We start from the raw sequence: 12,006 nt of genomic DNA, 5'->3' as shown, positions 1-12,006 counted from the left end.
TGCCAGCACAGGCAGGTGCCCAGCCTCACACCATCAAACTCGGGCTGAAACCCTCCTGACCGCCAAAGGCCATGCTGCCAGCCCTGCCCCAAATGAAGGAGGCTCCTGTTTGAGGAGTATGGCACTAGCAGGTCAGTCTCTGTACCAAATACCTTCTTCTTCCGCTCAGCTGCTTGATGATGGTAACACACCCCCACTGAGTTCAAGGCTGCGGGTTTTATCATAAAATAGCCCCTTAAAATCCATTGGCCAAGACTAACCAAAGTTGCACACATCTGCCTCCCTCAGAGAGACTACTGCCTTCCTTCATCTAACAGAACTCACACGCCCCTGCCCTGGGAACTTATTAGCCGCCTCCATTTTCTACCACTTTGTCAGGTGTCCTCCCCAGCCCATCCCACCTCCACCTTAGGACACAGACGCTACCCCTAAAGCATCCCTGACCACCTGGAGGGGCACAGCAGCTCCCAGGACACCTGCCCCGTGGCGGGGAGAGGCATGTCCAGGCTCCGTCAGCTCGAGACCCATCTGAGTTTCCTCATTTGCTGAACAGGGATGTTAGCTGTTCTCTCAGGGCTGTGGTGTGGCTCAAACAAGACAGTGTGAGATAACTCTGTAAACTATGAGCCTTTGTTATCATTTAGCACCTAGGCATTTCCCAGAACTAGACAATCGCTCCTTTAGAAAGCAGCAAATTGTCACTGGGTTGCTCCTGCGACACTGCGTTCACACCTGACCCTCATGTCTCCTACCCACTGACCTTGGGCCACCACCCAGAGCGCCCAAAAGAAGTCTGCACCCCCTGCCACAGAGCAGTTCACTGTGAAGCCACACATCAGGCGGAGGTGCCTCTGGGTTTTCCTAAGCAACACCTGACTGCTTCTCCACCCGTCCTTGGCTCCCAGGGCTTTAAACCCCTCACCACCCTGGCTGCCTTCTTTCGGGCGACAGTTGCTTCATCTGCACCACATACCCCGAGGCCCCAGCGCAGAGCCGTACCTGGGAGGCTCGACTCATGCTGCCCACGATCTGCACGGACTTTTCAGGATGCAGTTTAAGGTTATGCTAACGTTTAAGCAGTTCTGTTTGCGCCTAATGACGTGGAGCTCTTTGCACTTCTCCCCTCCCAGATCCTTCCCGTGAAGCGGTGAACACCAAGGCCTTGGCCACTGAATCACAGGACTTCACGCTTTGATTTCACATCTCAGGTTTGGATCAGTGCTCTAACCTGCTGAGATCGTCTTAAATCAGTCCATTCCATTTAAAACAGTGGATAAGGGTTTTTTCTGCATTGTCATACACATCATATGCAAAACTAAACAAAACAAGGAAACTGAGTGCTGTGTCCTTTCTTTAGAGCTGCGCTGTCCAGCTTGGCAGGTGGAGCAACACGAGGCTATTAAACGCTTGAAATGTGCCTGGTCCAACCTGAGATGTGCCATACATGTCAATACACACCAGGTTTCAAAGACTTAGGACAAAGAAATAAGGTAAAGTATCCCAATGATTTTTTTTTTACATTGATCACATGTTGAAATAATACTTTAAAGGGATGTATTTAGATATATTGGGTTAAATAAACTATACTATAATTTCACCTGCTCCTTTTTAGGTTTTTTTAATATGGTACCAGAAAATGTTAAATTATGTGGCTTACATTGTATTTCCATGGGATGGCAAACTGCCCTGAAAGTCCTCCTCCAAGACAGCATCACTACCCAGCACTCTTCCTTCAATATGGTTTATCTGTTCTGAACCATCCCCCATCTCCTGATTCATGTTTCACAATCTTATTCATGCAGATATTCTGGGGGAGTTACGCCAAATGCTTCCATCTGTATATTCCATGTACTTTCACGTCACGGCAACCTTTTTGAAGAAAGAGAGACAGACTCCCGCTGACTCTTGGCTGGGCCCAGCAGGCGGCCCGCGATGGCTTTGGCAGGTCACTGCTTCCCTTGCTCTATTCAAAGGTCAACTTCTGTAGACATGGCTCCCCTGCTGGAATAAGGGGATGAACATAAACCAAGCACATGCCTCTCTCTCAGTGCGGGAGTGGAGGAACCCAGCAATAAAGGACCTCTATTTAATTTGGATCCTGAGACCAGAATAAGAGCTCAATAACGTTTGCTAAATGTGCGGGTGAATGAACAATTTGCTTGTGGTGTCGGAGCCTTTATTTAGGATCTTCATCTAGATGACCACTCATGTCCAGGCCTTGATTTACCCTGGACAACAGGCTGCCTTCAAATGAGCACAGGTTTGATGTCTGTGGAATCTGAAACCACATCATGGCTCTGTCTCCTGCCAGTTCTATGACCCGGGTTATGTCACCTGACTTCTGGGCTTGTTCCTTTACCACCGCTTAACGCTCTAGGTGTTTGTGGGATTAATTACTAAAGAACTGTTTGGCCACTGCTAGGCCACGTTGCCACACCCAGCTCAGCCTACTCCTGTCTCCAGGCCACCCAAGGGTGCCACAGAACATGGGAGCATGTGCGGGACAGAAGGTGCTCCAGCTCCTGTCGCCAGTGACTGGCACTGCCCTGGCCATTTATTTTCTTAAGTCTTTAGCAAATGTCTTTGAACCTTGCAGTTTGAGAGATGGGGTCGAGTTTCAGGCTCCGATCAGTACACTAAAGGCCTCGCTCCATCATTCTTCCATTTTCATTTTCACTATCCTCATTTTTCTCCTCTTTCTTTTACATTAGCTCTTCGCTTCCATTAACAAACATTTTTCTGTTGGAAGCTATGAAAAAGCTTGCTCTTTAACCAGTGAGAAGAGCGACAGGCAGGATGTTCTGGACCTGCCCATCACTACCCTCTCTTGAAGCCTGCACCCACTGGAGCTGTGCGCCCAGGAGGCCCATCTGCATTCTGTCACCTGCCTCTGGATTGGATCACAGGTCAGCACCAGCCCAGAGAGAAATCATCACACAGCAATGTGAACGAAGAGAACCAGAGCTGAAAGATATGGTTTCAAGCCGTGGAGCTGTACAGCCTTGCGAAGCTGGGGACAGAAGCAGTTGCAGGCTAAGCCAGAGCCCAGGCAAGCAGACATTACGAGGGAACAGAAAACCAAGAGCCAAAACGCAATGAAAGAAGCAGAGACAGGAGACGGCACAGTCTCTGAGACAGACACAGACGAGAAGAGCTACCCCAGCTCCCCATTTCCTATAAAGCCTGACCTTCCTGTCTCTGGTTCCATCGAAGTCCTCTGTTGTACACTAATAATCTCAATTTGTTTTTGAGCTTTTGTGAGTTTCTGCACCTGTAATCAAACACACTTCCAGGTGCACCTCCGTGTGTTCTTCCCAAGCACCTCTCTTCCCCATTGCGACCCCGAGACAAAAACAAACACCGGCACCAACCAGAACCTGGGCCGGGGAGGTGTTGCTTTGACCACACACTCTTTGCAAAACCACCACGCAGGAACCTCTACCCACCCTGACGGCTATTTCTCAAGAAGGAAAAGTTTATTGGATACACTTGTAGGTGGCAAAAGTCTAACAATGAGAATGAACTACAGGCCCACCCGTTTAGAAGATGAGCAGGTAAAACAAATTCACTGATTATATACAATCATTAAAAAGAGCAGGGTGGTGGAAAAAAAGGAAAAACTGCCAGCAGCCTTCCAGAAGGTTAGTAACAGAGGATGTCTGCAGGCACCTTCCCGCCCAGTCCCAACTGTGCCCCGCGCTTCCTGGGGGTTGTTGCCGCCGCTGCAGATGAAAAGCAGATGGAGAAGGGAGGCTCCGGCGGCTCCTGGGGCCGCTGGTTGGTCCTGCTCTGCCCGCAGCCGGACCTGGAGAACGAAGCGCCCCGGCGACGCGGCATGCACCACGCCTCTCGTTAAAAAGCCCCAAGGACAAGGTCGTCAGCATTTTCTAATACGGTTGTGGGAAGAGTCGGGGAAACACAACTTCGAGGGAAGAAACAGCGTTCCCTGCGGTCTGCGCACAAGTCCAGAGCCAGTGTCGTCCTAGACGACCCCCGAGGCTGGGCGGAGTACCGGGACCAGCGTGTCCGCTCGGGCTCCGAGCCTTGCGCGGGAAGCCAGCCCCCGACCCCCGTCAGCAGAGGAAGGGCGCCCACAAAGGGACAGATGCAGTTCTGAGTTGCTTGTAAGAAAAAGGGAGCCCTCCTGAGTTTACTTAAATAAGAGAGAGATCTTGGTGCACCCAAAGTGTTTCTATAAAAATGCGCTCAATGTCAGATAAAAGTTGCACATTCTCTTGGTGACGCCGTCAAATGTCCACTGAACTGAGAAGACAGAGAATTTAAACGAAGCCACTCCGAGAACCTGTCCCCGAAGGCGACGCGCACAGGCCCCTCCAGGACCCGAGCGGAGCGCGCGGGAAGCGGTGGCCCTGGAGGCGCGCGCTCTCCATCCCGGCGATGCGATGCGCGGTGCGGGCAGCGATGCGGGCGGCGGGGGCGGCCGGTCAGTCGCGGTGGCGGCGCCAGGTCCCCACCCGCTCGCACTCCGCGGCGGCGGCGGCGGCGGCGGCGGCGGCGGCAGGAGAGCGCGGGGGCGACTCCGGGGACGCAGGGGGCTCCGGGGCAGCGGGCTCCAGGCCGGGCCGGCTACCGTCTGCGCCGAGCTTGCTGCCGAAGATCTGGCCCTCCTTATCTAGAGCCGTGTTCTGAGAAGAGATCAGGAGACAGTTAGCCCGCCGCCTCGGTCCCGGCACCGCGAGCAGGGCGCGCAGAGCATGCACGGCGGGAACAGTAGAGGAGAAGTAACGCCCGGCTGCCCCCGACGGCGGCCCAAGGGCCAGCCCGTCCCCGGCGCCGCGGCCTCTGCTCCTACTGCCCTGGACGCGGCCTGGGCAGATCCTCCCCGGCTCCAGCTCCCAGCTGCCTGGGTTCGGGGCACTTCTCCCTGCGCCCCTGAGCCCAGAAGAGTCCCGGACAAGAAGCAAACCCCATAAGAATGCGAGGTCCCTGACAGCTAACTCTTCTAAAGGTTTCCCGTCGGGGATTCGAAGAGTACTCACAGGTCATCTGCAGTAAGCACCTCCCACCCACCCCCAACACGCCGGTGCTCCATAACCTATGGAAGCCCTGGGAATCGATGGTGCTGCATTACCCATCTTTCCATCCTCCACCATCTCCTCCCTGCTCTTCTCTTCTTTGTGCGGGTGTCTTATGCTGTCACACCCCCAAGGGCTTTAACCTGCTCCCATGCTCCAGGGGCGCAGAAGTCGTCTCACCTCCTGACCCTAGCCTGGGAGGTTGGCCCTGACCTGCCTTCCTCCTCCTCTGAGTGGGCTTGCGGACTTCTGCTGGGCCAGGCAGGCCCGGCCAGCGGCCCTCTCACTGGGTTTTCCAAACGTGCGGAGCTTTCGGTTCTCAGGCACCTTTAGCTACAAGGCACGTGGACCAGAAGTCCTTCTGTGGTCTAACCACCTTGAGGGGGAAATGCACCACTGATTCTTCCAGTACTCTGACTGGAAGGAAAAAAAAAAAAAAAGTCTGGAGAAAATATGAACAATGGGGCTTCCTAGGACAGACTTGGGCAGCTGCCTTTGGGCCTTTGGTGTCAACTGGAAGACAGATGCCCTCCACAGGCCCTTTCCAGCTCGGGCTGGATGCTCAGGGATTGCCAAGGACGATTTCCTTTACCTGGAGAAGAGGTAACTGCGGACAAGCCAAATCAGAAACTCAGCATCGCTCCTTAACAAGCTTCCAAGCTCCCAGTATGAGCAGAGGCCAGGCCACCCCTCAGTGAAAACACTGAAAGCGGGGAGAGGTGGCATTCACTTTTTTCTACCATAAAACTTCCCCTGGGTAGAAGAAAGCAACAGTCCCGCAGTTATTTCTCCTCTTCCCTTCCCGTCAAGAAGACGCATGTGTGCAGCGGAAGGAAGCACTGCTGTGCAGTTAGTACATACCATCGCCTGGGACCTAGTCAGAGGAAAGCAATGCAGGCGGCGTGAGAGGCAAGAGGAGGGAGGAGAGAAGCAGGGACAGAAACTAGACTTACTTTCAACAGAAGCAACACAGTCGAAACAGTTTTGTCTATCTTAAGCCCAAATCCTTCCCAACTTCCCCCCTGAAAGAAGCATAATCCCCGAGTGGGGAAGCACTCTTTTTGAATCCATCCTTTCTCCAGTCAGCTACAAGGCTACAAAATGCAGTGAGAAGGGGTTTCTTATAATTCCCTTTCCCACCACGAGATGGCCTCTTCTGGGCGAGGTGGTGAGCCCCCTCTGCAGGTGCACGGTCCTTTCTTAAGCATCTAAGGATAAGCCAGAGCAAATGCAAGTGCATTCTGAAACCACAGGCCCGTCTTAAACCAAAATCCTATCCAATCGCGTTCTCCTATCCCAAAGCCTAGCTGACCCTACACTGTCTTACTGATAAAAATGCATCTTTGGAAATGTATTTGCAGAAAGAGAACAAAAGCCTTCACAAAGGTTCCCATCTTACGCTCATTCACAAAAAGATGCTTTTTCAGAACTAAGTGAAAAACAGCCTTTAGCCGGAGAACGACTGGAGTTCTCCCGTGCACTCGCCAGCTTCCGGTCTGGGAAGGAAGGCAACGTGGCAAGGCGAGAAGTTTTAAGTAAAGTTTCCAAGGCTGCATTTGGCTGAAACGGGTGTCAGTAGGTACAGGAGACCTGCACCCATGAGGAGCTGAGAGCTGGATGCTGGTGTCAAAGTCCAAGAGAAGCATGCAGATTTAAGAGGGGTGACAATTAGAGGCGGCTCTGATGAAGCATAGCATGTTGAATACCAGAATTCTGCTCCAGGGTCCCCAGAGTCTCAACGGGGTACAGAGTGAAACTCTGAAGTGTCTCTCAAACTGTCAAATCAAACTGTCAAACAAAATGCAGACAACAGCATCAACTTGACTTTCTTGCACCGTTATTTACCATTCCTACCCTATCATTTTCTCACCAGAGCCTCAGGCTCCAATCCTTTGGCGGGGTGTGGGGGGCCAAGGCAGAGAGAACACTAGGGGTGGCAGCGGAGAGCAAGGTTCCGTCTGGGAGCGACACAGCCGTTCCTGAGGGCTCCGCCTCGGAACATTTATACCCTGTTTCCACTGCTATTTGTATCTCTAGGAAACCACATAAGCCTCACATACCCCAGTTATGAGAACATATAAATACCAGGGAGAGTCGTTTGTGAATAATGATTTTTAAGAAAACATTTGAAACTGTTCCCAAGGACAGGACACAAAGACACACAGTACTGGTGAAGAGAGCGAGGCAGACGACACAGAAGCCTTGCAAGCTGCCCGGACGCAACCACGCCAGGTCCTCGGGCGGGGAAGGATGAGCATGACATCCCTGTGGAGGCCTGCTCACCGCTGCTCTGGGGGACAAGCCAGAATTCACAGGCCAGCCTTTTGGCCATGGAGAACTGGTACCCCCAGAGGCAGGCTCTACTGATTCCCCCGTAGGCAGTGAGCGTGATGACGTCATCAGCACCTCCCCAGAGCTAACGAGCTGTGGAGTTGTGTACAGAATGCGGGGTTAGATGGAACCCTGCCAACATGCCCAAGATGACACTGAACACACACGGGAACACACACTTTTCACAATCACCGCTGGAATCACAATAAAGCGTTGTTCATTCACACAAACACCCAGTTAAAGCTCAGGAGTTTGAAATTTAACAGTTGAAATCCATCAGCAAATGGAAAAATGCCATTTGTAAACCGTGAGATGTAGTTTCTGTCTGAGAGAACCTAAACGTCCTTAACCAGAACAGAGCCTATACTGGGCCAAAAGGCAAAAGGGCTGATCATTCCAGAACTTTGGTGGGCCACAGGCCTTGGGCCATCCATTCCCATCTGGGCCGTGAGTTGACGGGTGACCCAGGGAATGAGGGGGGAGCTGCCGTAAGCCCTGGGCGCATTTTTAAATTTTAAATTTTTTAAATTTTAATTTTTTGTAAATTTCCCCAGAAGCTGCCTAACAACGCAGCCGGAGGCAGGGCGGTGACCCCTTACCCCAGCCGGCAGCCTTGCTCTCAAGGGTGAACCGCCTGAGAACTTTCTCATGCTCAGTCAAGATGGTTCTTTGCAAAGGGTTTAAGCTGACGCTCTGTGACAACTCTGACTTTCTCAGGCTCTCAGCAGAACACTGCTGAGATGCCAGGAAAACCACAGCTCAAGAGGCCTTCCTGCTCTTTCGGCCCGGAGTCCATCATCACCCCCACTTGCGAGTCCGGCAGCACATCAGCCTGCAAGCCTGGCCTGGGGGCTGGAGCGGGGAGCGCCGCCGCCGCCGCCCACCCCGGGGGAAGAGGACGGTGCGTCGGTGCCAGGACGGTGGTGGAGGCTCCAGGAGCAGCCCGCCTCCCGCACTCACGAGGGGGCGGGGCTTCTCTCTGCCTCTGTCTGGACCCGCGTCCTCGCTGGGAAGCTTCCGAGGCTACGGTGCGCCCTGAGAATAAGCAACTGTTTTCCTCCCAGTCGGTAGGACACGGAGCCTTTCCAGAGGGTGAGGGCCTGTCCTGAGGTCAGGGTGACGGAGCTGTCCGGCTCCGCAGATCCCCGCAGTACTGGGGTGGCCGAGACCCAGCTCAGGCCCCCCCCTCCGGAGAAAGCCTGACTCCTGGCCACGGCTCCCTGATCCTGTGCGCGGGACGGAGATCACGCCGAGGACCCGTGCTCTACACACGGCACCGGAGCAGGTGCAGACACGCCAGTTTCACGGCCCCACTTGGGCGAGGACTTGGGTCTGGACAGCTGGTGGGAGGGTGCACGCCACACTTCTGGCTCAGTTTTATTTTTTCTGCCTTCTCCCATTTGCTGAACTTACTTTAATGCCACTTTTCATCTGCTGTGTTTGTGGATTTAGGTAAAGCTGCCTTTTTAAAAACATTTTGGAAGAAGGAAGATTTGAAAAAATATGGGGATCACTGTTACTGACTTCTCATAAAATTTTACCAACCCTGAAAAAACTAATATATTTTTTTCATTCTTCTGAACTTTTAAAAACCACAAAACACTGACTTTTTTAAATGGAATTTGCTTAACTCTGGCTGTTTCCTATCCCAAGTTCCAAAGAATCATTCAAAGCTCAAATAATCTATTTCTGAGGCCTTGAGTAGTCAGGGAGTCACTTCCTTTTGCTGTTAAGTCCCACCGGGGCTTGGGAACTGCTCTCTAGACGGCAAAGCAGAGATGAGACAGAAGCAGCTGGCTGGAGGCCACCAAGCCCAGGAGAAGAGGCTGGGACGCCCCGGCCAGGGGCCCATCAGCCTGGCCTTGCTGGGACCTGCGCAACCTCTGATCCCAGGACCCAAGACCTGGGAGCCGGCCAAAGGGTGCCCTTCACGTGCCAAGCCATTCCTGAAGTGGAGAGGAACACGACAGCGCCCACGGCCGCGTGAGGGAAGCGCCTGGTGGCTGACTTGATAAGATTCGATGTTGGCCAAGCTGTCAGCCAGACGCTGCAGCTGCCCAAGGGCAGAACCACCCGTTCTACTTACCATGATAACGGAGACCCCGGTGGTGGTGCTGTTCTGTTTGGGGAGCGCGTTATTAAAGTGCTGTTTGAGTTTACCTGTTACTTCAGCCTGCATATTATTCTCCTGGGAGGCATCGTCCTACAGGAAAGAATCAAATACACTGCCTTTGATTCTCACGTCTATGTTGTCTCTTCCTCAGCAGTCACACACCAGCCGTCACCACCACCATCTCCTCCTAAATGGGCCCATCTGAGCCACAAGGTCGGGGGAACAACAATCTAAGTGAAGTAATTAGAAATGATTACCATTATTCACCAGTCCCCTGCCCTCGGAAAGACCCTCTGCCATTCACCTCCCTCCTTAGGTCTGAAGGGGGCCGAAGAGAGGGCAGAGGTCCCAGTGGCACAAGGACATTCTACAGGGTTCTGAGACCCTCCCCCCGCAGCACAAATGCCACCTAATTTAGTATAGAGCCCTCCCACGGAAACATCAAAATTAATGAACAGTTTATCATTTTAATCAAGAATGCAGGCAGCTGTTAGTCCTGATCGCTCATTTAAAAAATGTGGCATCTCAGCTACTTGGCCCAAGAGCCAAGTCACTTAGCAGGACCCAGAGAGTTTGAACGGAAAGGTCGGGATGTGTGGGACAGTGGGTGGCAGAGGTGCCTGGGGAGCCAAAGTCAGCAAAAGCCCCTGAATTAACGTCACTGTCCCAGAGCCTCCAGGACTGAGGGGGATGCAGCCTCTCCTGCTGTTGCCATTTCGTGGATCATGTTTACCACGAGCCCAGAGCCACTGCCCAAGCTCAGAGAAATTCCAGGCAACGTCACACATCCTCTGCCTGACTCTGGCAGGACCGCGTCCCGGCCATGCCACCTGCAGCAGGAGTGCTCCTGGGACCACGAGCCATGAAGACAGAGACCAGGGTCTGACACAGGCTCATCTCTGGGCAAATCCTAAAAACTCTCAAACCCCAGGATGACAGAAAAAGCTCCTTAGAGAACATCCTGGCCAAACCCTTCTTCTCACAGACAAGGAAACTGAGGCCCAGGAAGGGACAGTGACGTGCCAGGTCACTCACAGAGCGGGATCCTGTTGCCAACCGCTTTCTCCCAGAGAACTGCCTTCATGCTACTTGCTCATTAGAGAAAACAGACATTTAATCCTCCACGGAACTTGGATGCAGAACTTTGCCTGTGCAAAAGCCCTGGCGAGGAAGCACGCTGTTGGCCACAGGACACAGAGATGTTGGTTCCCCGGGGACGTGGGTACTTACTGATACCCAGGGGTGACTCAGGATCTGTCCCGCAGTGCACCGCGCTTCAACGTTTACCTGAAGCATTTGACTGATTAATTCCTGGAAAGAAATAAAGAAGATGATAGAGCAGGCGAAAGGGGGTAATTCCAGCATCAACACAGAAATCTTGAGTTTGCACCAAGTACTTCAAAGAACAGCCAACACAGCTGCTCAGCTGTTTGAATGCAAAAGCTATTATCACCTCCACTGCCCGTGCCTAGGAGGCAATTACGCAGACACAGCTGCCTCGTGTCAGCGGCACTGAGAGAGGAAGAGGTCTCTCCCGAATCTACATTAAACCCAAGATGTTCTCTCCTAAGAGTTCCGGCCATTGTCATCATTCCACAGCGCAGAACTGCAGTGCTGCTCCTTTTGGCAATTCAGCAGGTCTCACAAATCCACCCCTATAGTCTGACGGGTGTCCGTAACACATTTCTTGAATAAATGAAAGAACAAACGTTTAGGGCTTAGAGGAGCTCTGGAGGACGGTAGCGGCAAACTGGGAAGACAGCCAGTCCAGCTTTCAGAATTTGGTTAAGTATTTCAGAGACCACACTGAGGAAGGAACTTAATGAAGAACCACACATTAAAAGTCAAGACAGGGCTTCCCTGTTGGCGCAGGGGTTGAGAGTCCACCTGCCGATGCAGGGGACGCGGGTTCGTGCCCCGGTCTGGGAAGATCCCACACGCCGTGGAGCGGCTGGGCCCGTGAGCCATGGCCGCTGGGCCTGCGCGTCCGGAGCCTGTGCTCCGCAACAGGAGAGGCCACAACAGTGAGAGTCCCGCGTACCATAAAAAAAAAGAAACAAGAAAAAAAAAAAGTCAAGACAGACACGGAGCTCAACACCAAGAGCTGCTACAGCCCCACACAATGGGTGAGGACCCTCAACACGACACAACCCCTAGAAACAGGCCTGGATGGGTACCTTGGCTGAGTCCGTGATGTTGTCCCAGTAGGGGGCCGGAAACTCTAGCTTCCCAGCCAAGATCTGGTCGAAGAGATCTTCCTGGAGATTGTTCTCACTAAGTCAGTGATGGAGAAAGAGAGAAAGAGTCAGAGTCACCATACAGTTTTTAACAAAATGCTCATGGGAAGAGGCAGGGAGAAGTCCACTCTCTGGCTTGGGCATTTCATAGCTCAGCCTGTGGATCTCAACTGCATTTGGGATGACACTCTCCCTTTTAGACAAAGAACCGAAGAACATTTCCATGGGCCATGAGGGAGGTGTGTGTGTTGGGGGAGAGATGAGGAGAGACGGGGGGCAGAGGGAGGGG

General features: G+C 52.8%; 1 protein-coding gene across 1 annotated transcript in view; it reads right to left on the bottom strand.

The window, feature by feature from the left end:
• Positions 1-6,806: 6,806 nt before the first annotated feature.
• DCLK2 (doublecortin like kinase 2) overlaps positions 6,807-12,006 on the bottom strand; it is a 161,977-nt gene continuing 156,777 nt past the window's right edge. Inside the window, exons 13-16 of the mRNA XM_007469899.1 lie at positions 11,658-11,754; positions 10,711-10,791; positions 9,454-9,570; positions 6,807-6,824 (exon numbers count right to left, since the gene is read on the bottom strand). Of these exons, the coding sequence (XP_007469961.1) occupies positions 6,807-6,824; positions 9,454-9,570; positions 10,711-10,791; positions 11,658-11,754 (313 nt within the window). The remainder of the gene's footprint in view (positions 6,825-9,453; positions 9,571-10,710; positions 10,792-11,657; positions 11,755-12,006) is intronic.

The sequence above is a fragment of the Lipotes vexillifer genome, unplaced genomic scaffold, assembly GCF_000442215.2.
Source record: "Lipotes vexillifer unplaced genomic scaffold, Lipotes_vexillifer_v1.1 scaffold755, whole genome shotgun sequence".
Taxonomy (NCBI): Eukaryota; Metazoa; Chordata; class Mammalia; order Artiodactyla; family Lipotidae; genus Lipotes; species Lipotes vexillifer.
The sequence above is the reverse complement of the archived record's forward strand: the minus strand, read 5'-3'. Positions and strand labels throughout refer to the sequence as shown.